This window comes from Muntiacus reevesi, chromosome 1 (genome assembly GCF_963930625.1).
Source record: "Muntiacus reevesi chromosome 1, mMunRee1.1, whole genome shotgun sequence".
Lineage (NCBI taxonomy): Eukaryota > Metazoa > Chordata > Mammalia > Artiodactyla > Cervidae > Muntiacus > Muntiacus reevesi.
In genome coordinates this window covers 153365852-153392883 of record NC_089249.1, presented here as the reverse complement: position 1 = coordinate 153392883, position 27032 = coordinate 153365852, and the positions used below count along the sequence as shown (strand labels likewise).

Below are 27032 nucleotides of genomic sequence, written 5' to 3'. Positions count from 1 at the left end.
TCCCATTATACAGTTAATAGAGAAAAGTGGATTGTTGAGTAAGTCTTTGACTTGGATGTTATGATGTTGGGGGTTTTAAGGGTAAAGGAATGTTGTGGAAGACTGTCTAGGGAGAGGAGGTCTGAGAAAAGAGCCACAGTGAGGTTCGCATGATTACATTAATAGTAAAATCAAGCAGTTGTTTTTAAGACTTAATTTAGGTAGCTTTCAGATCTTAGTAATTTAAATCTAAGTTTTTCCATTTATTTATTGGGGGAGTTTTAATCGAATAGCGATTTGTCTAGAAGGATATGTTAATTAGATTTTTATAGTGGTGGTTCTCAATGAATTCAGAAGAGGGAAAATTCTTGAAGATCACTTTGTGTCATTTAGATCCTTCACCTTTTTATTTATTTATGAGTATGCCATTGACCTTTTTAATATTTAGCAAGAATAATGTATCTAACTGATTTTAATGAGGTTTTATAGTTAAGTTATTGATAATTATATCATTTTTGAAACAAAAAGTAAGCCAAGCAGTCCTTCATATTTTCCTGTGGTGTAGTTACATTGAAAGGAATCACTCCCTACTTTCTTAGTACAATACTGTAGTATCTCTGGAATATGATGGATTTATCCTTTCTTTCCCACATCTTTTATTATCATATTCTACATAGGAAGGAAATGTTTTTAAAACAGTGTCTTTGGGGTTATCTTTAAAAATGAAGGTGTTTACAATTTTATAAATATATCTGGATTTTACATACATTGCTTATTATTTTTCTTTCTTACACTTCGTTTTTACATGACATCTCTTATTTTCAATACTCATTTCAAGTAGTTTCTTAGTGTGTATGTAAAAAAAAAAGTAGGCACTTTTTGTTGCCTTTGAATTTGAAAAAGAAAATGAATTATAAGATTAGTTGTTTTCCCATGATCTTAATAAGAGTTAGGTTTTTAATGCTTTGTTTACAAATTTAAATTTTAGTTTGGGAAGAACAGCAGTAGTAACAGTAGTTATTGATAGTAATTATAGTCTTTAGTAGAAGTCATAGCTGCCACATTAGTAATAGTAGGAGGAGGAGCCTCTATTTGGCAGGTAAGAAAATAGCTTAGAGAAACACACTATCTTGTTAATGGCTGAGCTGTAATTAGAAACCAGGTTTGCCAACCCATTGTTGTTTCCATATTGCTATACTGTGTCAATCTGATGTTTGAGATCATGGCAGAGAAAATGCTTTGCCAATGACAGTGTTAGGCAACGATGAGGTGTTGGTTTAATATAAAGTGAACTCTGGCCTCAACTGACTAAAATGGAGAACATGAAATGATAAGCAGTTTTTTGGCAAAAGGGAGAGAGGAACAAAAAACAACTGAAAGTCAAGTATGTTATGTTGGAGCATTGTGTCTCAGCCTTTTAATGCAGAGTTTTGTGGTTGGGTTGGGTTTATTGTGACTTTATTGGTTCCTGACCCTTATTTCTCTGTTTAACTGCATGACTTCTAGTCATGCAAATATGGCAAGATGATAGCCTTTTTTGATCTCGGACTGTTTTGTCTTTTACAGCCAAGATTTATGTATTTTTCAGTCAAAGATGATTAACTCAAATCTTTCTTTTGAGTTAAAGCATAGGAATCCTGTACTCTTGGAGCTTAAAGTTTTTAGTGTACAAAAAGTAGGACATGCACATTCTAGATTGTAAAACTGAGAAATAAGTGGGCCCTCTAAATAAATAAACATTTACACTATGTCAAGAGTGTAGTGTTCATGCCAAGGGGGAAAATGAGTAGGGAACTTAAGACAGACTGTGTTGTCACTTTCACTTAGGGAGAGCTCTCTTAGAAGAGGTGAGAATTTTGAGTTTTCTTTCTTTTTTTAAATAAGGGAGGAGGAGGAAAACATCTGAGCTAATGGGTTAATTTAGGGAACAGGAGAACTAAACGTGAGAATATAAAGTTGAGATTAGGGGACTGGAGGATTCAATTGAACAAAAAGTAGGGGGGAAATAGGAGGGTAATCTAGGTTGTTTCGTGCATGTTCCTTTAGCTTAATTATTGTTGCTCTGGAGCCCAGTGTGGGGCTTTTGGGAGAGAAGAAAATTATTCTGAAAAAACAGGATAAATCCTAATTTGAACAGCAGCACATGTAATTAATGAGAAGGGAATAGTGCTAGAAGTTCATGAAGGAGATTGATGTACCAGCTATTCTTGGAGAATTTAGATAATTTAAATAGACCTATTATTTATGTAAAAGACTATTTTTAATTTAGAAAAGTGAAGTATCATGTATGAAGGATGATCTTTTGTACTATTAGACATTGCTGGAATTTATTGCAATTTTTTTTTCTCCCCTTTAGGGTTTGGATTCAGGATTTGTTCCTAGTGTCCAGGACTTTGATAAGAAACTTACAGAGGCTGATGCATACCTACAAATCTTGATAGAACAGTTGAAGGTATGGTATTCGATTATATATTGAATTGATACAAAGTAGTAAATGTTCCAGAGCTTGATTTTGAGTAAAAACAGTTACTTAATGTTACTGACTAGATGGACATGAGTTTGAGCAAGTTCCAGGAGTTGATGATGGACAGGGAAGCCTGGTGTGCAGTCGGACACGACTGAGCAACTGAACTGAATGTTACTGAGCAACTGAACTGAATGTTACAATGCTTACTAGTCCTTCATTAATTTTTAAAACTAACCTAATAATTAGAAGGAAATAAAACAAGGTTAGTTTCATATTTTGTTTAAAAGTTCTCTGAAACTGGTAAATTTCAAATGGTTTAGTTTCTAAGGCCTTTTTTTATTTGGGTGAGTTAAGGGTTTGGAAGAGTTTATTTCTTTTTTATCATTACTAAAATTATCTCTTTCAATTCCCACTTTAAAATTAATTACAAGCAAAGGTCCTGGAAAGAAACAGGAATGTTGATAAACTTGAAAGACAAGGCAGAAAAAAACAGGTTCCAAACTGACATTTTAAGTTCTTAAAGTCATATATTTTCTTTTGCTTTGTAATGCTACCACAGTAATTGATCTTGACTGATTAAGATAGTTCAGTAGAATTTGACTTAATAACAATGCCTTGGAAAAAATACATGTTATCTTGTATTTTAAGAAACATTATACTTTTAATCCATGTATAAATCATCCCCAGAAGAAATATGTTTGTTTTTCTTTGTTTAGTAAACATATACAATGTAGTAAAGTAGCTTGATATTATAGTCTTCTTTTTTTTTTTAATCCTGTAGCTTTTTGATGATAAACTTCAAAACTGCAAAGATGATGAACAGAGAAAGGTAACTTCAATAATCATGATTTTGACTTAAAAAAATTTTAAACCAGGAGCCTTTTGGAGAAGTAATAGAAGGACCTCAGTATTTTGACTACTTTAACAGTACTGTTGACCTCTTATAATGTGCCATATAGGTTTTAAGGGGAGTTTTCTGGTGCATTTCTTGTATGGTTTCATAATTGAACAAAAGAATAACTGAAATTTTTATTATGATACCCTTTTTGTAAGTACCACTTTCCTAGGAATAAGTTCTTTCTGTTGAGGGATCATATGTTGAAGGTAGAAATTTATTAAATTTATATGTGGTCACTTGAGATATTAATAAGGCAACTGGTAAAATTTTCAAAATAAACCAGAAGCCACAGATGAGGACACAAAATGAATTTTGCTTTAATTATAGTTTCTCCCTTTGGGTTTCTGACAACCACTTTGTAGTTTGAATACTGTTTTCTTTTTTCAATTAATGTTTTCCTTTTCCTTGACTATATTTCCTGATGCACCATCATTGATTTTTTTGCATTTCTATTAGCCATAGCCTTGCATTTGGCTCTTTTACACTTGGTAATAGTAGTGAGTCATGTTCAGCTCACCTTCTTAGTTTTGAAATTTAGTTTCATGTCATTTTTAAGCAGCTTTGCAAAGTTTAAAGTGATTCTAAAATAAGCATTTTAAAATCACATAGCATATCCTATAGAAAAGACAAAACTTGCTTTCAGGTAAGGAGTAAGAGTGTTTTGTATTATTGTTACAAATCTTGAATTGAATCACATGAATTTTGTTTGAGGATGTAATCCATAAAGTGTCTGAATTTTTTATTTAAATGTTTGATTTAAATTAAGAAGTACAGCTAAAACCACTCTGGAACCTGCCTGAACTCACTTAGAGTAATGAGTACATTTTCAGTAAAATTTTTTAAATGTCTAACCAGTAAAAAACAGCAATGATATCTCCTTGTGTTTCTGACAGTTTATTTAAACTTATTTTTCACAGAAAATTGAAACCCTCAAAGAGACAACAAATGTAAGTTATGTATTGATTAACTCTGGCTTTGCATTAGAAAGTGCTTTAAAATGTTTCTGTTTTAAGCTGCTACTATTAATAAGAGCAATAGAGATTTTAATTTTTATGAATTTTTACAAGAGTTTAAGAATTCAGTTATTTTCTAAAGGAATTTAAATGAATAGAATAATCCCTTTAATTGAATTGACTTCATATGCCATTTTATGTTTCTGGTCTTGTCTTTTTGAGATCCTTGGCTAAAAGGTGTTACCTGTGTACAATGTATATTCGAGTTTTCTGTTATACTGGCCTCCTGACGTTACGTACTGGAATGCTAATAAAATTTCTATTTTCATGAAAGCATTTTAGATACAGATATAGTAGTTTTGTAGGTTCACCAATATTTTGATAGGATCCTTTATTCTCTGTAATTCCATGAAAGTCTTGAATAGACATTTTGAGAATTTACATTGAGATAGCCTGCTATTTATCTAATAATTTGGAGGTTAATTAGATTCATATACCTTTGTTTGAAGTGTTAAAAAACCCTTTAGATGTTATTCAGACTCTTCTGATCCATAGTCAGACACATTATCCATTATGCCACCGGTCCCATAACTTAGATGTTACTCAGTGTAAATTAGCAATTTTTTGGCATTCCCAAACGATTCATAGAATTGCTAATAATAATTTTATTTAACACTATCAGCATATTCCTTGGTGTCTCAGACAGTGAAGAATCTGCCTGCAATGCAGGAGACCTGTGTTCAGTCTCTGAGTCCAGAAGATCCCCTGGAGAAGGAAACGGCAACCCACTCCAGTATTCTTCTCTAGAGAATCCCATGGCTAGAGGCTACAGTCCAGGTGGTGGCAAAGAGTCAGACACACACACATATATTAGAACCCACTGGAAATCACAGAGGGTATTTCTTATGTAGAGAACACTTAAATCCTGTGTATTTGAACTGATTTTTATATTTTAAGCTTTAACATTATTTGGCCATTTTATTGGGGGCAAGATCCTAAAATCAGTATTTTGTTTTTGTAGAGCATGGTAGAATCAATTAAACACTGCATTGTGTTGCTGCAGATCGCTAAAGTAAGTAAATTTTATTTTTGATTATTTTCATTTAATGGGATTTAAATGTAATGGCATTTTTCTCTAGTAACCAAAATACTCACTTCTGAAATATAGTACCTTTCTACAGTAAATTTAAGTTCTATTTTGGAGTTCCTGTTACTGTTGAAAAACTATTGTGTTTGGATGTTGCTTGCCAGCCTGTGCCTGTTTTTGATGAAGTCATTTGTGATGGTGGCTGGGAAGGAAGGGAGCACATTTGAATGACTTACGCTTTCCATATTATCACTGCTTGAAACACAGGCATATTTTGCAAAACCTTTCACAAAAAAGTTTTTCTTAGGGAAAAAAGAATTGAATTTTAGCAGAGTTTTTTTGTTCATCCATAATGAAGAGTATAATGGAGATAAAATTGTTTTTTACACATTTTTTCTAGTACTGAATTACATTAATAAACTGCTATTCCTTATTCATAGAATAAATATTTTTGATTATTGTGATTGGTTAAGAATTTCATGGATAGTGCCTGCTTTTCTGAAAAATTTTGGTGTATTCAACCTAAAAATGTACTTGATTGCATGATATTTTGAGAAATAAAAATTTTAGTATTTGAAAATAAGCATTTAGAAATTTTTTTTTTTTTTTAACCATTGACTGTACCTCTGTATTTCTAGCCAGTGGCTAGAAGCAGGTGGGGAGCCAATTCAGCAACCAGGTTTGGAAATGTTTAAGTTTTTAATTATTTGGCCTATTTTACATGTTCAGTTGTATATACTTGTTTGCCTAATAACGAACACTATTTTCCTAGCATGATTAATGACACAATAGTATAGAAAAATGTGTTTCTGCTTAGATAGTATGTCTGTTAAGCTTGTAAGTGTAGGGGTGAGGGGAAGTATCGTTTTCTTTTGAGGCTATTAAAGTGTCAGAACTTAAGGACTTATGTTCATTTTCTAGGTATTTTTGATGACTACACCTGATTTTCTATATATGTTTCTAAATTTCCCATCTATTTTTGTGGATCAGAATATATTCTAAAGGGAAAATAGGGTTGGAAGGATAAGGAGGGTAAGGTTTTTATTTTTTGTTTTCTTTACTGTGAAATTACATGAATGGGTTGGGGCACCTACAATTAACCCAAAAGCTTACATACAGATAACCAGTAAAAAACATTAAGCTCAGTGTGAGTAGATAGGTATTTTAGGGACTGTCTTCTCTAGAAGACTGAGGAAGAACTGATAGTGTTTAGGCTACTTTGGATCATCTCTGCAAATCATGGAATTCTCCAGGCAAGAATACTGGAGTGGGTTGCCATTCCCTTCTCCAGGGTATCTTGCTGACCCAGGGATCAAACAAACCTGGGTCTTCTTCATTGCCAGCAGATTCTTTACAGTCTGAGCCACCAGGGAAGCCCATTCAGTCTTTAAATAGCTGCTCTTTGTAAAACAGAGCAGCCTAGCCTCTTTCAGTAGCTCACCATTTAGCTACCCAAGAACAACATTTTTGATGCTCTGTCTTTTGAATGAGTTACAATTCAAATTAGGAAAACTTTACTCTAGAAATTTGTTCAATTAAGTCAGTACTTGCTACCTGTTTGTTTTAGCCCAGCTTAATGGACCTGCATTTCAGTTTAGAATGGATAACCTGGATCAAATAAATGGAGTTTGGCTTTTTAATTTTTTCCAGAAAGAATTTCACTGTTCAAGCTTTTTATGTACAGATATATCCCTCAAATTATTTATGTACCCTATGTGAACTCTTTGTATTTTTAAACAATTTAAGTGTAAATCAGGCTGTGTTGCTTGCCTGTTCAAATCCTCTTAATGGTTTCCCATTTCCCTGGAATGGAATCTAAATGACTTATCTTAACTTAATGGCATTTGAGCCATCACTACTCCCTCACCTCATCTTCTTGATTACACCATTCTGACAACATTGGCCTGTTTTCTTTTTCTCAGGCCAAGCATTTTCTGCTTCAGGGATTTGTATTTGCTTTCCCCTCTGCCTCGAAGGCATTTCTTCCAGACTTTGTGGTTTACTCCCTTACTTTTTTTCAAATTTCCACCCACATGAACTCTCTTTGGAGAGACCTTACTGACCACTCTATCTAAAATAATCTTACCCCCTCCCATTAGTTTCTTTTTCTTCTTGGCCTTGCATCATTAGCCAGATTTACGTGGTACCTTGTTTATTGTCTGTCTACACCTGACTATAATCTCCTTGAAGACTTTGTCTTATTTACTACTTGTATTAGAATGCTTGCACTGCCATAACAAAAACACCACAGACTGGGTGACTTCAACACCAGAAATGTATTTTCCCACAGTTTTGAAAGCTAGAAGTCCAAGATAAAGATTGCTATGGATATGGTTTCTGGTAAGGACTCTTCCTGGTTTGTAGGCAGCCACCCTCTCATGATGTCCTCACAGGGCCTTCCCTTGGTGTGTACACACTCAATGTGAGCATGAATGAGAACTCTCATGTCTTTTCTTAGGAGGACACTTACTGGTTTGGGGCCCCATCCTTAAGACCGTATTTAACCTTAATTTACTTCCCTTACTCCAAATACAGCCTCACTAGGGTTAGGGCTTCGTTGTCTGAATTGGGGGTGGTGCATAGACATTTACTCCATAACAGCGATGTATCCTCAGTGTCTGGAACGTTGCCTGCCACGTGGTAGGGACCTGATAAATAATTGTGAATTTCGAATGCATTTTTTAATACATAATTTGTAATAGTTCGTGGTTTAGTACTTCTACTATATGTATGATTTTTTAGTTAGCCATATGACTCATCATCCTTGTAAATTAATTTTGGCTAATCAGTCAATCTGTGATTAAGATGTTAGTTTTTAAATAATAATGAGAGGCAGCATTACCTTATATTTAAGAGCATGGACTTCAGAGCCAGACTGTCTGAGTTTGCATTTTTGCTTCACCATTTGAGCAAGTTTATTTACCCTGTCTTTGCTTCGGTTTTCTCCTGTATGAAATGGGATAATAATAGTATCTGTTCTCTTACTGGTAGTGTGAAACTTAAATGAATTAGTGTTTGTAGTGCTCTTAGTACCAAGCATTAATTAGTCCTAAATAATTGTTAAGTTAAAAAAAAACCTCTCTAGGAAGGCATAATTTTAAAGCCACCAAATGACATGTTAGTATAATTTTGAGAACTGATAGGAATATAAATTGCTATAGTTACTTTGGGGGATTATTCTGCCCTGGCGGGTTAATAAAATTTTGGAATCAGCTACTCTGGAAAAGGTACTTTCATCTGAGACTCCAAACAGACACGGCCAAAAAAAGAATATAGATAATTTGATACCTTTCTTGTTTGCGGTTGATTTAGTATGCAGAGGTTGGGTTTTAATCATTTTAATTCTCACTCCCTAAAGCTTCCCACCTGCCTGAATGATTAGTGCATTGGTTCCCAAACTTTGATGCGTGTTAGAACCGCAGGGTGGGGGCGTTCACAATTCTGGTGCCTGGCTCCCACCCCCAGACATTCTTGTTGTACTTGCTTGGTGTGTCACCTAGGCACTGGATTTTGCAGCTCCCAGGTGGATTCTAATGTGTAGCAAAGTTTGGGCATTCCTTGGTTATTGGGATTTTCAGGTAAGTTGTGTTAGCTTATATAACTTCATTCTTCCTTTGAACCATACGTAGAGACAGCAGTGTTCCATTCATGCATAACTGCAGAGGAAGTAAGGAGTGAGGGGAGGGAGCATATTGAAGATAATCTAGGAGACCCCTACAGCAGAGGACTTGACCAGTTCATCAAGATTAGGTGATATGACCAGAAGTCACAACTCATACAAGCAAGGGAAATTAATAATGTATTTTATTTAACTCATTATATCCAAAATAGTATCATTTCAACATGTAACCAATATAAAATTTCATTCACTAATGAAATATTTCCTTTTCTCTCTCCTTCTCCCTTGGCACACAGTCATCACTATCCTGAGTATGTTTTATACTTTGAACTAGCCACATTCAGCTGCCGAATAGCCACATGTGACTAGTGGCTTCCAGACTGGACTTCACAACTCTGGATTAAATTTTTAAAACGGAGTTGCCTGAACATGTCGTGTGCTGTGTGCTCAGTTGTGTCTGACTCTGCGACCCCATGGACTGTAGCCTGCCAGGCTCCTCTCTGCAAGGAATTTTCCAGACAAGAATACTGGAGTGGGTTGCCAATTCCTACTTAGGGGATCTTCCCAACTCAGGGATCAAACCCATGTCTCTTGCATCTCTGCATTGGCAGACATTCTTTACCACTGTGCCACCTAGATACTTTTATAGTAGATGTATCTTTAAGTTATCCTTGGATCCCAGATTCTCTCCTTGGAATATTTTTCTGTGTAGACTTTTTGTTTATATCTCAGCATTCATTAATTTCTTATAAGACTTTTTTAAAAATGAAATTTTATTGTTCAGTTGCTCAGTCATGTCCAACTCTTTGCGACCCCATGGACTGCAGCACGCCAGGCTTTCCTGTCCTTCCGCATCTCCCTGAGCTTGCTCAAACTCATATCCATTGAGTCGGTGATGCCATCCAACCATCTCATCTTCTGTCGTCCTCTTCTCTTCCTGCCTTCAATCTTTCCCAGCATCAGGATCTTTTCAAATGAGTCAGTTCTTTGCATCAGGTGGCCCAAGTATTGGAACTTCAGCCTCAGTCCTTCCAGTGAGTATTCAGGACTGATTTCCTTTAGGATTGACTGGTTGTCCTTGCAGTTCAAGGGACTCTCAAGAGTCTTCTCCAACACCACAGTTCCAAAGCGTGAATTCTTTGGCACTCAGCCTTCTTTATGGTCCAGCTGTCACATACGTCATGAAATTCGCTCATTTAAAGTTTATGCTTTAATGGTTTTTGGTATATTTACAAAGTTGCACAGCCATCACTATAATCTAATTTTAGCACATCTTTATCACTGCCCCCCAACAAAGAAACACCAGACCTATGAAGAGTTCAATCCCAATACCTCTTTCCCTCACTCACCCTTGCTCCTGCCTCTCCTCTAATTCCTGGCAACTACTAATCTGTTTTCTGCCTTAAACTTACCTATGGAGCTTCCCAAGTGGTACAGTGGTAAAAAATCCACCTGCCAATTCAGGAGAGGTGGGTCGACCTCTTGGTTGGGAACATCCCCTGGAGTAGGATATAGCAACCCATTCCATTACTCTTGCCTAGAAAATTCCATGGACAGGGGAGCCTGGCAGGCTACCATCCATGGGGTCACAGAGTCAAACATGACTCAAGTACACACGTCACAGCACAGACTTGCCTATTCTGGACATGTTATATATTTAGGATCATACAATACGTAGTATTTTGTGACAGGCTTCTTTCACTTAGTATAATGTTTTCAGGGTTGATCCATGTTGTAGCATGAGTCAGGACCGAATTCCTTTTTATTGCTGAATAATATTCCTTTGAACGATATACTACATTTTGTTTATGATATACAACATTTGGCTTGTTTTCAGTTTTTGACCATTATAATGCCTCTCTGAACATTTGTGTATGATGTTTTTGCCTGGATGCTTATTTTCATTTCTATTAAGTACATAGCTAGGAGTGGAGTTACTGGGTAATAAGGTAACTCTCTGTTTAACTTTTTGAGAATCTGCTAGACTACTTTTCAAAGCACGCACACCATTTTATGTTCCATTCATAATGCATGAAGGTTCTATTTGCCCCACGTCCTCACCAACATTTGTGATTGTCTTTTTGATGATAGCCATTCTAGTGGTGTCTCAGTGGTTTTCATTTGCACTTCTGGAAAAGTGTCCACATTCTTTTCCCGTTATTTTAGATGAGTATTTTAATCTTCTTATTTAGTTGTAAGAGTGATTTTTTATCTTCTGGATACAACTTACCAGATATGTGACTTAGAAATTTTTCTTCAAGTCTGTGGGTTGTCCTTTTACTTTCTTTATAGCATCCTGAGAAGCATGCAAATTTTAAATTTTGATGAAATCCAGTTTATCAGTGTTATATTGCTTTTGGCTTTGGTGACTTTTCTGAGAAATCATTGCCTAAGCCTTAATGACAGATTTATTCCTGTGTTTTGAGTCTTATAGTTTTAGCTCTTATATTTAAGTCAGTGTATAATCTACTTTGAGTTCATCTTTGTGGTGTGAGGTGTGGATCCAAGTTCTTTTATTTTTTTTTTTTGAATGTGGTTATCCAGTTGTCCTAGTCCCATTTGTTGAATGTCATCAAAGTGAGTTGGAAATTTTCTTTCAACTCCATAGCATATTTATTTTTTATTTTATGTAATAAGTACATGTATAGGCCCATAATTAAGAGAGCTTTCATTAGACTCCCATTTCCTTATTAGAAAGATGGCAATATATTTCATGGATTTTATTGGTTTTAAATATGGTTTTGTATGGTTTTAAAATACTGGAGTCTATAATTCTGGTCAAAAGTCTTCCCAAATTATGTTGTGCTGGTGTTTTTGTTATGATCATATTTCCAGATCTCAGTCATGTTGGTTTGTTCAAAGAAGAGAATATCCATTGTGTTAAGGAATGAGGGATGTAAAATCAGATAAACATATTTATAATCCAAGTGAGAAGTAGCATTAGATCCTTTCTTTGTTTAATTAACATAATTCACATTGATTTCAGTTGAATCTCTGGTTCAGTAGTACTTGAAATTGAGCTTTAGCTGACCCTGATAAAAGGCAACTTGTGGTTTACATACAAAACAAGAACAATAAAATTTTTAAAAAGAAAGGTAGGGTGGGGGTGGGAATGAGTGTTGTAAACCCTTTAAAATAATAGTACAAAATTCCTTAAGTTCATGATGGGAATGGATTGGTAGTAAGGCATTTAATAGTCTGTAGGTTCGTCTAGATTTGACTCTGCCTTGAAAGATAAAGCACAACAGTAACAAAAATACCCTACCTTAAAATACCCTGTAGATAGCATTTATTATTGAGAACACTTTGAGGGAAAAATTGTCAGATATTTAAGTTTATTTTTTTTCTTCCAGTTTTATTGAGATATAGGAGACTGCACTGTGTAAGTTATGGGTGTGATTAACTTTACTGTTAATACATCATAAAAGTTTATCACAGTCTTTTTTTTTTTTCACAGTGGGTTTAATGAGCATCCATTATGTCATTTAGATACAAAATCAAAGAAATAGAAAACAAATTTTGTGTGATAAGAACTCTTAAGGTTACTTTCTTAGTCACTTTCGTATAAAACATACAGCAGTGTTAGTTATATGTATCATGTTGTACATTACATTCCTAGTACTTATTTATCTTAAAACTGGATATTTAAGTTTATTTAAGTTACACCAGAAGTAAAAATGGTGGTTTTCTTAGATAATATGATGTACTGTATCAATAATGCGTTGCTATATAACAAACCCGTGTAAACTGTCTTAAAATAGCAGTCATTTATTTTGCACAAATCTGGAGTGATTTGGGTAGGCCTCACGACTTTCTTCTGTTTCACACAGTGCCTGTTGTTGGCACAATTGCAGGGGGAGGGGGAGGGAACAAAGGATGCACTTTCAAGATGACTCACGTGCTTGGGAAACTGAGCTGCGGCCTAGGTTCTCCTCCACATAGTTCTCTTTAAAATTGTTTGGCCTTTCTCAACGGTGTGGTGATTGGGTTCCAAGGTATTTCTGTGACCTGGTCTCAGAAGTCATAAATAGTCACTTCTGTTATGTTTATTGGTAGAGACAGTCACAAAGTTTTGAGGGTAGGGGCCATGAACTCTACCTCCTGTTGGGGCCGTTTTTGGAAATTTTAATCTACGCCATGTGTTTTTTTCCACTTTATTGCCACTTACATGTATTTCTGAGAAATTCTTTGGAAAAAATCAATTTAATGTTTGGCAAGTTAGTAGAAAACTAAAAGTAAAATAAAATATCATCTGAGCAAGAAACTTAAAAATTTTCCTATCTCTATAGTTCTCGAGATTTTATTTTCAACTGCCTCTATTAAGAATTACTGAATCCAAAACTTTAGATACTGTAAATATATAGTTAATTCACTTGTGCAAATCCCAGCATGAATTATGTACTTATCAGCATGCTTTTATTCTCAAGGATATGCAAAGTATATGCAAAGAAAATATGCATTGTGCTGGCAGTTTATAAGACCACCCCTGGGTTTGGTGATGTGCTTGGAGGGCACAGCATATAGCTCTCCTCATAGATATGGTTTATTATAGCAGAGGAGCCAAAGCAAAATCAGCAAAGGAAAAGGGCACATGGGGCCAAATTCAGAGGAAACTAGGCCCGGACTTCCAACAGTCTTCTCCCAGTGAGATCATACAAGGTGTGCGTCATTCCTCCAGCAACAGATTGTGACAACACATGAGAAGTGTCTGCCAGGGAAGCTTATTAGAGACTCGGTGCCCAAAGTTTTTATTGGGTTCTGGTCCTGTAGCACTCTCTACCTTGTACTTACCAAATTCCAGAGTCCCAGAAGGAAAGCAAGTGTTCAGCATAAACCAACCGTTTGGGTTGCTTAAGTAGTTCAGGCACAGTGAGGTACCCTTATGATAGTTAGGTGCTGGGAACCCTCCTAAAATCCAAGTTCCCAGACACCAGCCAAAGGCCAACTTTGTAGGCAGGCTTTTCTAAAGATAGCCGTTTCAGGCCTGCTGTGTTAATTCTTTTTTTTTTTTTTTTTTAATTATCCCCTAATCTTTAAATTGTTCTTGACTGACCCTTCAATGTTGTAGGTTTTCAGTAAACTCCATGGTTAAAGAGTTAAACATAAATGAGATATAACTTGGCTATTAACTTTAAAACCAAAGCCAAATATCAATTTCTGTTAAAACTTAAAAGCTTCCTGATAGTATGGAGTTGAAATGTTAACAGTTTTAAGCTAAATATATTGTCTGTGTATTATTAATAGATGGATTATAGTTACAGGAACAAATACGTTCAATAACTTTCCACCAGCTTCTTCTTAAGTACATTCTTGGAGAGGAGAGACGAGTTAAGGAGCTTGAGTTCTAGAACTAAACTACATGTCTTGGAGTCCTGACTTCTCACACTGTCTCAGTTTTCTCATCTATCCAAGGAGAAGAATAATAATATCTGCTTGATAGAGTTGTAGGTGAAATAGGTGAATTAATGTACACACATATCTTGCTTTGTTGCATTTTGCAGATACTACTTTTTACAAATTGAAGGTTTGTGGCAGCCTTGTGTCGAGCAAGTCTGTTGGCGTCATTTTTGCAGCAGCATTTGCTGACTTTGTGGTCTGTCACATTTTGGTAATTCTCACAGTATTTCAGACTTTTTCATTATTACTATATTTGTTATGGCGATCTGTGATCAGTGGTCTTTGATATTACTACTGCAACTCACTGAAGGCTCAGATGATGGTTAGCATTTTTTAGCAATAAAGTATTTAAAATTAAGGTATGGACATTGTTTTTTAAGACATAATGCTGCTGCACTCTTGATAGGCTACTAGGATAGTGTAAATACAACTTTTATGTGCACTGGGAAACCAAAAATTTTGTGTGAGTTGCTTTATTGTGATATTTGTTTTATTGTGGTAGACTGGAATACCTCTGAGGTCTAAGGCTGTATGTTAAGTATCTGCCAGGTAGTATGTGTTAGCCCCTATATCATCATTCTGTGGTTATAGTAATTATTACTGAGACAAAAATCAGATCATCTATTTATAAAAGAATATAATTTGGGGGCTGGTAGCCAGAATATGGGAAGTTGTGTCTATCCTAAGTTTTTAAAGATATATGATTGTCATATCTTTAAAGTACAGTAAGAGGTTGGGGGTGTGGAGAGTCGGAATAATTTGCTGTGAAGTTAAACCTTTAATCCTCAATTAATGTATCTACTTTTTTTTTTATGTATCTACTTTTAATCATTGGTACCAATGTGACTGCACAGTTCAATAGGATATTTCTACAAATAATTAAATGCCTGTATAGAAAAATAATTTCCATGTTCTTGGTTAGAATTCTGTTTGGCTAGGAATGGACAAGTGAAATTATCTTAGTGGAAACAGATTAGTAGTTTTCTAACATTGTTGCTTACACAGTAAAATAAGCTTTCTTACCAGGGAAGAGAGTACACAAGGCATTAACTTAAATGAAAGAATGAAGTTAATATTTTTAACATTTCTCCTTAAGGACCAGTATATTGCGGAGAATCACGCAGATGGAATTATAGTAAGTTTAATCTAATCTTTACTCCGCTTTACTTCTGCAGAGCATTAATAACCAGTTATGTCAGGAGAAGCCTGAATTTCCACTTATTTTTCAACACAAATCCCTCTTTTTACCCACTCACTGCTCTCTATTGTTGATTCTTGCGATTTCCTTGAGCTCTTACAGTTGGCCGTCTTTCAGCAATCATTTGGAGGGGAAATGTAGATGTTAAAATTAAGTGTTGGTTCTTATTGAATCACCTTGCATGTGTTAACTTGATGGGTTAATCACGGTGTAAAAATATGGCTTTTATGACTAAATACTGCATAACTCACAATGCTACATTTCTTGGCAAACTTTTTCTAATGAAAGTAGGGGGCACAGTACTGAAACATATCTTAATCTAATTATATGTTTATAGGTTTCTTTCTTTCTTTTTTTTTTTTAGATTTTGTGTATTGTGTTAGCTGTCACTGCCGCTGTGGTGTATACTGCTTTTTTGTAGCAGCAGGTTGCAATGTGAATTCTTTCACATATAGCCATTTTCTCTTCTTTCCTTCCCTTGGTTTTTTACTCTTCCCTTTTATTCAACTTGGCCACCAAAAAGAAAATTTTATTGGAAATAAAAGTTAGAGTTTGAAAGTTTGCAGTTTAAGCTTCCCTGATTTTATGATGCATGTGTGATTTGTGTTCAGACTGTATTTTTGAAGCATGAGGCAGCCTCTTTTAGTCTTAAGGCTTTACAAATGCCAGAGGTCTGCAAACTCATTTTGTAAATCTTCAAAACCATCTTATGATTATACTTGAAAGGATGAGTATGTTATCTTTTTATTTGCTATAAAATGAACACAAGTTAGATGTCTATGTTGTTTACATATTTCTTGAGAAAACAGAGATAAGAGAAACATTTTTAAAATTTGAATTGAACACATTTAAATTTTTGTTTCTCTTCACAGTATGAATTCAGGGTTTGAGTCCTGGTGGTTTAATAGAACTATGTGATATAAATACATAATATAGTATATCTCTTCCTGAGATAGCAGTTAAGATTATAAGCCTCATGGAAAAAGACTGTGTAAGTTGTCTAGAATTTCATGGTTCCTTAAGACCTTAAGGAAAAATAATGATGGCAGTTATTTTTATCTCTTTTCCCTCAAAGCAAATCAATTGCTTTTTATTATGTTAAACAACAGTTTTATAAAGCATACCAAAAATGTTTGATTATTTGCAGTTTAAAAACATCTAGAAAGTTTATACTCATAGAAAATCTAAACTTATAGAAAACAGACATATTTGAATCATTTGATTAGGGACCATAGCATTTTTCCCTAAGAGTTTTTTGTTTTTTTTTTTTTTTTTTTTTTAAGGAATTGTATATGGTTTAGGCTTTGAATCCAGACTACTAGGACCTAGCCCTGCCAGTTACTAGCTGTGACTGCAGGCAAGTTACTTAACCTTTGAGTCTTCTTTTCCTCATCTATTAAGAAAAGTGACTTCTACCTCAGAGGGTTGTTGTAAGATAGTATGCACATAGTACTCAATAAATGTTAGCTATACATACATGTATGTGTATATAATTAATATATTTTGTATTGTATTGCATGAACTTTATTAATGTTAACAGATTAGGGCTCGGGATTGTCATTTGTTTGCACTTCTCAAGCTCTTCACGTTCTTTTTTAAAGCAAAGCATAGAATGTTATTTGACATATTTTAGCCTGAAGTTGATTGATCACAGATTGTTAGATATGTGTAGAATAGTTGTCTTTTCTGTTAACAACAGCAGCAAGAAATATTTGGTGCCCTTTAACATACATCTTAAAAAGTCTAAAAGTGTTCTGTGGGATTGACAAGCCTAATCTTAGGCTTTTGAAAAACAGAAGATTGCATTCAAAAGATAGAATTCTGGTCCATTTTTCCAAAGTTATTTTATTTCTTAGTGTCTTTATAAATTTTACTTACATTAATGTAATAGGTGGGAATAAGGAGGCAGGATGTTCTTGTCCCTATGGCTCAAAGTATTAGAAGTGGGATTTTGCCTTTGTTAAAGCGCCTGGGTCCCTTTAGAGAAAAATTATTATTTAAAAATAAGAACTGTGTTCTAAGAACAGCTCCAGGATTGTTGAGACACTTGTTTAGTTATTATGGCCCAGTCTGGTATCTGAAAATAGAATCCTAAAGTAATAACCAGAAAGCCTTTAGAGACCATAGCATCCAGACATTTCTTCATTTTGTACACTGGGAAGGTGATTAGACTTGCCAGGTCACTGGTAGAGCAAGGATTCTAGGAATTAAAGTTCTAAGTCTCTGTTTCCGTGCTTTTCCTAATGCTTTGGAACCTTCCCCACTTCACTTTACTGAGTTTTAAGATTATTAATTATCGTTTTCAGAGTTTCTTCTCTGTGTCCTTTATATCCTAGGCCTAGAATATTTATGGTAGATTGACTATTGTGACAGAATTCTTGTGTTTAAATTACTTAATTTAAGAGATCTGATTTAGTGATTTTTCTGTATGCAGAGAGGGGTTTAAGAAAAAAATTAACTCAGGTATTACATAAGAATGCTATAAGAAACTTTCCCATTATCTCAGTTTCCATTGTTAGGTGCTTTTAAATTTTCACAAATGCTTTTGAAGCTCATTCATCAGTAAAATACATCTTTTCTAATTCTATTTTAGTATTTTCTGTTATAAGCTCTACCTAATAAATTTGAAGTTTAGTTTTCCAGATCAAGGAAAGCTGAAGAACTTTTTATTTCTTGGGTTTTATCTAATATAGTCTTCTAAATAGTGGATTTAAACTTCTTTTTTTTTTTTATTTAAACTTTACTTTGGCAAAGACCTTGGTTTAAAATCTCCCCCTCCTCCAAATAAAAAAAAAAATCAGGAAGCTGTGGAGTCCTGTTTTAAAAATACCATTATGCTGGCAAAATAGTTTCTTGCCTTGGAGTCAGAAAACCTAGGCTTTTTTTTTTTTCTCTCTCTCTCAAATGTAACTACATGTTTGAGTATTTTTTTTCCTTCTAAATCCTCAAGAAAAAAAAAGCTTTCTTCCCCCCAACAACCAATTAGGAGATACATTTCTTTGCCTTTAGTGACTGTAGAGCTAGATGCCTATACAGTGCAATACACATTGACAGAAGGTGGCAATAGTCTGGGATGTGAAGATAAGATTATAGTGGCGCAGGTATATTAGCTCGTCGTAGGTATAATGCTCGTTAATACCAAAGTAAGAGCATTTCTCCCAGCTTTGATATTTGTGTTGAATTAAAAATTTGAGAACCACTGAGTTGAATTGAGAATATATTGTTTTGGCTTCCTGAAACCATTCTACAACTCTTTCCATGTGTTTTCATTTGGCTTCACCTTTCTATGTGACAGATTCATTCATTTTTCCTCTTTACTATGCTTTCTGAGAAATTTTTTTATAAGAAACTCTTAACCTGCTGTATAGTAAAGTTGTTTTATTTCCTCGTTGAAACTTGACCAACATGTCTGCAAAGCTGCTCCCAGGACTTTGCTGTCAGAAATGTGGGCATTTCATACATTTGGGAGGGTCAACACCAGAAGGGTAATTACAATAGAAATAACTATGCCGTGCTTCTTTACCTCAGAGTACTATTAATCCTGTGGATGCAATATATCAACCTAGTCCCTTGGAACCTGTGGTCAACACAATGCCTTCCCAGACTGTCTTACCTCCAGGTATAGTATAGTATTTGGAAAAATGTTTCACAGATTCATTAATGACAAAAACCTTTTTTTTTAAATGGCAGTTGTGATCTTGAAGAACTCATTTTTTTTTTTTTGTAATAAGTAAAAGGAATTTCACACACAAATACAGCCAAAAATGAACTTGAAAAAAATGATACTATTTTTGGGATTGGAGGTTTTTAAATACAATTCAAAAGCTTTTGGTTTTCAAAGTGAGGTGGAAGACAAACATGATTACTTGGATTAGCTGATAGGACTGAATCCCATGACCCAGGATTCATGGCTACCAAGGAAAACATAATATACCTTGATCTACTTGAAGGTAACCCAGAAATGTTCTATTTTTGTATATTCTTTATAAATCTGAATTATACAAGTGATTTCTTTATGGTGGACTTCGGGATAATGAGAAAGTGAGGAATGAGATTTTGATGCCTACTGATTAGTTACACATGTGTATTTTTAAGGATAGAGTAATAATTTTTTTTTTTTTTAAACTGGCAAAGGAGGGCTTAGGTCCAAAACCCACTGATTCCTTTTACTTTTTTGTGGCATCCAACATTTCAGTTGTTGGGTGAAATGTTCTCATTGGTGATGACGTTAAGTCAGAAATTTTACTGGGGGGAAAAAAATCTTTTTAAAATTACTTACAAGTATGTGAGGTCTTTTTAGGAATTTTTTCTCCTTAGGAGAAAATTAGGAGCATAATATCTCATGAGACTAAAGACCGCATTTTAGATTTTACATGGGTTTAATCCTCGGGTGCATGCTCTGTGCATGTTAAGTTGCTCAGTTGTGTCCAGCTCTTTGCAACCTATGGACCAGTCTCCTCTGTCTATGGGATTCTCCAGACAAGAATACCGGAGTGGGTTTCTATACCCTCCTTCAGAGGATCTTTCCAACCCGGGGATCAAACCCGCATTTCTTAGGTCTGATGCGTTGGCAAGCAGATTCCTTACCTCTGAGCCACCTGGGAAGCCCATCCTTGGGGAGGAAATAGTTTATCATCAGAAGCATTTGCTGGTTGTACAGAGCAATTGTACTAAGATATTGGCCTATCTTGACTAGTCTTTGATCTCCTACCTAGTGTCTCAGAACTTGGTAGCCTACCATCATTGAGTTTAAAGAGCATAGGGTGTCGGAAAGGAGTAGCAGCATGAAAGGTGACTTACTGGAATATAGTCTCAAAAGTTACTGATCTTTAAGATTTTAAATTCCACAGAGTTGTAGTTAAAAGTTGTGTTTGGCTTTTTCTCTCACTTATTTCACATCTTAAATCTCCTAGAACCTACTCAGTTGTGTAAGTCAGAGCAGCGTCCATCCTCTCTACCAGTTGGACCTGTATTAACAACCTTGGGACATCATCAGACTCCAACACCAAATAGTACAGGTACAGATTTGTGTGATTCCTTTACTTCTCATAACTGCCCATTAACATTTGAGATTTGTGTCTGATTACTGATGGGAAAACATTGAAGAAAGGTGGTATATTTTGTGTTGGAGTTACCTTAGTTTTACCATTATAGTTCCATCCATGAAGTGGTTAGCTTTGTGATTGAACCAGAAATTTAATAATAATTATAATTTGTATGACAAATTATTGCAGAATTTTGTGTATTTGTTGTGATTTATTTTGAAGATATGTATTGGCTTTTTAAAAAAATTGCTCAGGTTAGATTTATATACTTTCTTATTGTAAAGGAATCGAATAATACAGAAGTATGAGAACAAAAGCTAGTAAATCTTCTTTACTGTTTGTTGTTTGCATACATGTATGTACATGTCTACCTGTATTGCATACTCTCATTACTGTTTTTGTTCTAACCTAAATGAGATCATATGGTTCTGTGACTTTCTCAATTTTCATTTAACCGAGAACCATTTAGAGAACTTTCTGTGTTTATACACTTAGGTCTACAGCATACTTTTTACAGCTGCTCAGGGAGCTATTACCTGTTTTCCTGCTGATGGACATTTAGGTTAATTGCAGTATTTTCCTATTATAAGCAGTATTTCAGGGAATACTCTTGAACAGCAACTTGAGCACATAATGTATTTTTATGGATAGATTTATCAGTCACATTTTTCACCAATTTTATAAGCAAAAAAAGGAAACTTGATTTTAATTTGCATTTTCTTAATTTGTTTAGATTCCTGGTTTTTATTTTTTTCTCTGATTCACAAGGATGCTATCAATGTTAGTATAGATTTATTCCTTATTTTAAAACTAATCAGGTTGATGTTATCAGTTGAACCAAACTCAAGGGAGCACTTGGTTTTTGTCCCTATTCCACCTGGAGGCCAAAATCAAAACCACATGAAGGACATGGGAGATGAGCCCATGCTATTGCTCCACAGATTCTTTCCTGGGTGGGACTTTCCTGTGTAATAATGAAAAGCTACCCTGTGATTTTTAGCCCAATATGAAATTTGAATTAGTAAAAATGCAGATGCTGTTACTTTGGATTTTTAATATTTAACAGCCTGAACCATATGTCTTCTTAATTTTGGAAAAAAGCAAGCAACAAGAGCTCTCTTATTTGAAACTGTAAAGTGATGATAAGCAATTTGAATAATAAAGTTGAAATGTTTGGCTGACTTTTTTCTGTATATCATTACACTTTGCCATTTTAAAAATGGTATCTGTGTTTCTTTTTTTATAAGGTGGGATTATGTTAGAATTTTCAAACAGCCAAAATATATCCATTTGGAAATATAAAATACTAGTCAGTTGCAAACTTTGAAAAAGTTGACATTTTTTATGTACATGAAGTTTAGAGTCATTAATTAGTTATAAATAATGATAAATAATTTAGGATAAATTATTCCAGGAGGCATTATAAAAATATAACATTTTAGAATAGGTGGATTTAAAGAAATCTTTTGTGGTTTATGTCTTGTTTGATTTTTCAGCCTAAATTCTTCATCTTTCTTTCCTTTATCTCTGTCACTAATACATAAAAAAAGAAAACAATTTTTTCTCTCATAAGGAAAACTCAATTCTTTGGATTGCAGTTCCCATTCTAACTCATTTTCTTCTTGAATACATTTTCAGTTCTGTGTGGTTGCCGGGACTGTTTGCATATTACTTAATCATTTGTAATTCCTGGTCTCTTTCTTCCTTTCTCTGTCATCTTTTCCCCCTTATTTCAATAAGGGAAAATTTATTTCTCATCTTATTGCTGATATGGAGCAGGGCAGGTGGGTGGGGAGAAGATTTTAAAGTCATTTGCTAAGATGAACTATCTCTGGCATTCCCACAATAAGCTTTGCCTATTTAGGCAGCAAACTTTCTGTGTTTGTGTTTTAAAAATATCTCTGTGAACATGGTAACTGAGTGCGGCAGGTGGATGTGCGCTCTCATAACTGTTGAAGTGTAGACCGTGGAATGGGCAAAAAATCCATGGGTGGCACTGGATTCGTTTTTATTGCTGCTGTTCTTTTCTTCTAGAAGTGTGGCATTGGCTTTTAGATTGTCAGCAGTGACTTTACTCTCCACCAGACATCGGTAGCAGTTTGGCATAAATTGCCTGAGAGTCCTTAGATGCTCAATAAATACTTTTTAAATTGCTCTCAATATTTCACTGTTCTGTTTGATACTTTCATTATTATTTTTTATTACTGGACAATGAACCCCAGAAGATTATCAAAGAGACAGAGCATTTTTTCATTTATTTAGAAGGCTGTGTCCCATTCTCTGATGTGATTTGCCTTTTTCTTTGTCTAATCTAAATGTTGATTTTCTTTACAAATAGTCTAGGGACTTGTGCCAACTTAACTCTTTTCTTGATTTTAATAGGTCTGCTTTGACCCCATCTTTCTAATTTCTTCCTTTCTATTACCAACATTGTCTCTTAATTTAAAACTCTTAACTTTCTAGGCAGTGGCCACTCACCACCTAGTAGCAGTCTGACTTCTCCAAGCCATGTCAACTTGTCTCCAAACACCGTCCCAGAGTTCTCTTACTCTAGCAGTGAAGATGAATTCTATGATGCAGATGAATTTCATCAGAGTGGCTCATCACCAAAGCGCTTAATAGAGTAAGTAGGTGAACTAACTGTATTGACATGAGTCTCCTGATTTTTAAAAATGTGATTTGATTTTAAAACTGGTGTTAATGACAGGCTCCTTTAAAAATTATTATTTGGAAAAAATGAAAAAGGCAGCTTATTTTCAGTTGACTTACTGAGTCAAGGCTAGTTCTGTGAAAATGTTCATTTTACTCCCGATTTAATTTAAATGGAATAAGTTAGCATCAGTTGTGGTAACATGCCAGGATTGGGGCTTTATTTCCATAGAACCACTATTAGGAGAGAATCAAATGAAAGTGAGGATGCTAGGAATTATTCCTATAAGAGGAGGTTACTATTACTTGTTTTGTATTAGAGTGGAGGTATTCAGGTACCTATAAGTATAAGGCTCTGTACTAGCCTGGTAGAAGAATGATGTGTTTAGCACTTTGGACCCCATGGACTGTAGCCTGCTAGGCTTCTCTGTCCATGGAATTTTCCAGGCAAGAATACTGGAGCAGGTTGCCACGTCCTCTTCCACAGGCTCTTTCAGACCCAGGAATCAAACTCATGTCTCTTGTGTCTCCTACATTGGCAGGCGGATTCTTTATCACTAGCGCCACCTTATACAGAAGTGAAACAAGAGCCAGTCCTTGCCCTCAGGAACTAACAGTCTTTTCTGGGGAAAACAGACTTTTATAATTCAGTGTGAAATATGCTTTATAAGAATAAGCCCAGGAAGAATTGGGAGCATTTTGAAGTCCTGAGAAGTCAAGAAAGGATTCACAGAGGATGGAGGGAATGTGATCCTAAGATGAGATGTGATGAGAGAGAAGTGTCATGGGGGTGAGAAGAGGAGGGGGAAATGGAAAATGTTCTTCTCATGAAGATGGAACCCTAATAAGAAAGGCCTGGGGGCAGCAGGGGCTTGGTTTCTTTGAGAAGCTATAAGCTAGTGGGCGTGGCTGAGTGTGGTTATAAGTTGTGGGAAGTGGTTAAGAAGATACAGGATACAGGAGAGGTTGACAAGGGCCAGGTCTTGAAGGAGTCCTTTTAGCCGTCTATGAATTTTGAACATTTTCTCTCAGGTGATGACAGCTGCTGGTCAGGTCTACCTTTTAGAAAGATAGGAAAAATATGCCTAAATTGTATAGATTTGAGTATGGTGGGAATGCATTATGTGTAGGAAGACCAGCCAAAACTGGGTAGGAAATTGAGAAATGTTGATAACCTGAGCTAAGGTCAAAGCATAAGAATGGAGGGAAGCATGTGGACTCCAGAGATACAAAGTAGGCAGATTTTGGCAGATAGTGATGGTAGATTTTCTTTTATTAGGAGATATTTGACCTATTTTACACTGTCAGGTCAAAGCTAGGTATGTTCCATTGTACAGAAAAGGTCTTTCTTTACACATAAGGTCACTTACATAATAGTTAAAGAAAGTGAAAGTCACTCAGTTGTGTCCGACTCTTTGTGACCCCATGGACTATACAATCTGTGGAATTCTCCAGACCAGAATACTGGAGTGGGTAGCTTTTCCCTTCTCCAGGGGATCTTCCCAACCCAGAGATTGAACCCAGGTCTCCCGCACTGCGGGCGGATTCTTTACCAGCTGAGTCACAAGGGAAGCCCAATAATACTGGAGTGGGTAGCCTCTCCCTTCACCAGGGGATCTTCCTGACCCAGGAATTGAACCGGGGTCTCCTGCAATGCAGGCGGATTCTTTACCAATTGAGCTATCAGAGAAGCCCACTTACATGATAGCCAGTCAGCAAAGTCCTCTTTATCCATGCTGGTATATAGGTTGCTGTGGTTAGACTTTGGATTCTGGAATCTTAGAAAGAAATAATAGGTTCTAAATCTGTTTTGCTTTAAAAGTGTGTGACCTTGGTCAAGTTACTTAACCTATGTAATCCTCAGTTTCCTTGTTGGTAAAATGAGGATGATAATAGTTTCAACTTCAGGAGTCGTTGTGAACATGTAGATGACAATAATGTCAGTCGAGTGCTTACCGTAATGTCTGGCATGTATAATAAGTATGCAGTAAGCGATAGCTGTTACAGAAAGCAAATTAACATTTATTTGCTTTAATGTTCCTATATTTGTTGTAGATGTAACTGGCTTACTTTTTGTTGGGTATTTTTTCCAACTCTCCTGCATCTCAAAGAGTAAATGCTATCATTGCAGTTTGGGGTTTGCTTTGAAATACAGTACAGGTTTGGAAATGATTATATGTGAATTTGCAAGCTGAGTACCATCAGCCAAACTTAGACCTTGAACCTTGGTTTCTTTTAATAAGAAATCTTGTGTAGCACTTCAGTTCTCTTAAGTTTGCACATGAACTGAGAAATACAGTATCATATGTAATTGTACCATAACTGTTCAGAATCTCAAAATATATCAGGAAAATGACTATATTAATTCAGGAAGTTTTGTTACATAGTAGATCAAATTCAACATTTGAATGTGAGAAACGTAAAATATATTCCATTAGGTGAATACATACTGTTACTAACATGAGAGGAAGAGATATTTGAGCCCACAGTTCAAGACTAGTCCAGCAGAAAGAGTTTGGTTTAGCATGTTGGTTTCTTAGTGGTTGTATGTGGGGCAGTAAACTATTACAAGACCATTATTAACAGTTTGCTAATAGAAATTTCACTTTCATTTTGAAAAATAATTTTTATAATGGGTTAAAAGAAAATAGGCATTTGGGAGAAAATTTCAAAATAAAGATTATTATTGATTTTTGAAGTGTTAAGTCATTGTTTGCTTAAACAGAGTTAAAGACAGTCTCCTTCATGGGACATTAGCTATTATTTGAAACATAGTACAAATTGAGTATCAAAATGAATCATCTATCCTCTAGAAACCTAACTATATTTGTTAAAAGCTTGATGATGATATGATATGGTTAGCCTCCTTACTACATCACTGATAGTCTCTGGCCCAGTTTTAGGGGTACTCCTTAAATTTTAAATGCTTGCTTACCTGTTGTACCTGTGATAGACATGTCTACAAAGTTACCTGCAGGCTCATAGGCATTTCTTTTTTCTCTTAGAAACTTCCTTCTCTGTGCTCTCCCAGTACCCACCCCATAACAAACATATGGTCTATGAATATGCCTTAATTCCTTATATGCCTTAATCTAGATTCCAAAACTAGTAGGGACTATAGGTATTTTATTTGGCCAGCACAGTGTTTGTTGACTTTTTTTTTCTTTTTTAATGGGAGTTTAAATCCCTTCAAATTGACTCTGCTGGCTCCAGCTCTCCATTATCTCATGGAATGGGGAGTGCTCAGTCGTGTCTGACTCATTGAGACCCCATGGACTGTACCCCACCAGGCTCCTCTGTCAAATTTTCAGGCAAGAATACTAGAGTGGGTTGTCATTTCCTCCTCCAGGGGATCTTCCCAACCCAGGAATCGAATCTGGTCTCCTGCACTGCAGGTGGATTCTTTTACTGGTGAGTCACCTGGGAAGCCCACCTGACCCTATTCACATATTTAGGCTTCCCTGATTGGTCAGCAGTAAAGGATCTGCTGGCAGTTCAGGAGACTGCCTTCAATGTAGGAGACACTGGTTCAATCCCTAGGTCAGAAAGATAGCCTTGAGAAGGAAATGGCAGCCCACTGCAGTATTCTTACTGCAGAATACTCCTGGGAAATCCCACGGACAGAGGAGCCTGGCAGGCTACAGTCCGTGGGGTCGCAAGAGTCAGACACAACTTGGCAATTACACCACCGTCACCACCATTCTCATACTGATGCTGCCTGGTGTCTGTAGGCAGTGAGC

The 27032-nt window shown here is 35.5% G+C and overlaps 1 protein-coding gene across 4 annotated transcripts in view; it reads left to right on the top strand.

Annotated features, from left to right (window-relative positions):
- The window catches only part of OSBPL9 (oxysterol binding protein like 9), a 165669-nt gene that overhangs the window by 121861 nt on the left and 16776 nt on the right, over positions 1 to 27032 (top strand). For 3 of the 4 annotated variants that reach the window (XM_065913280.1, XM_065913265.1, XM_065913273.1), the window contains 8 exons: positions 2336 to 2431; positions 3228 to 3275; positions 4262 to 4291; positions 5319 to 5369; positions 15497 to 15535; positions 19127 to 19217; positions 20512 to 20616; positions 23107 to 23266. In XM_065913280.1, coding sequence (XP_065769352.1) covers positions 2336 to 2431; positions 3228 to 3275; positions 4262 to 4291; positions 5319 to 5369; positions 15497 to 15535; positions 19127 to 19217; positions 20512 to 20616; positions 23107 to 23266 — 620 coding nt within the window. The remainder of the gene's footprint in view (positions 1 to 2335; positions 2432 to 3227; positions 3276 to 4261; positions 4292 to 5318; positions 5370 to 15496; positions 15536 to 19126; positions 19218 to 20511; positions 20617 to 23106; positions 23267 to 27032) is intronic. The other variant, XM_065913286.1, reaches the window with a different exon arrangement.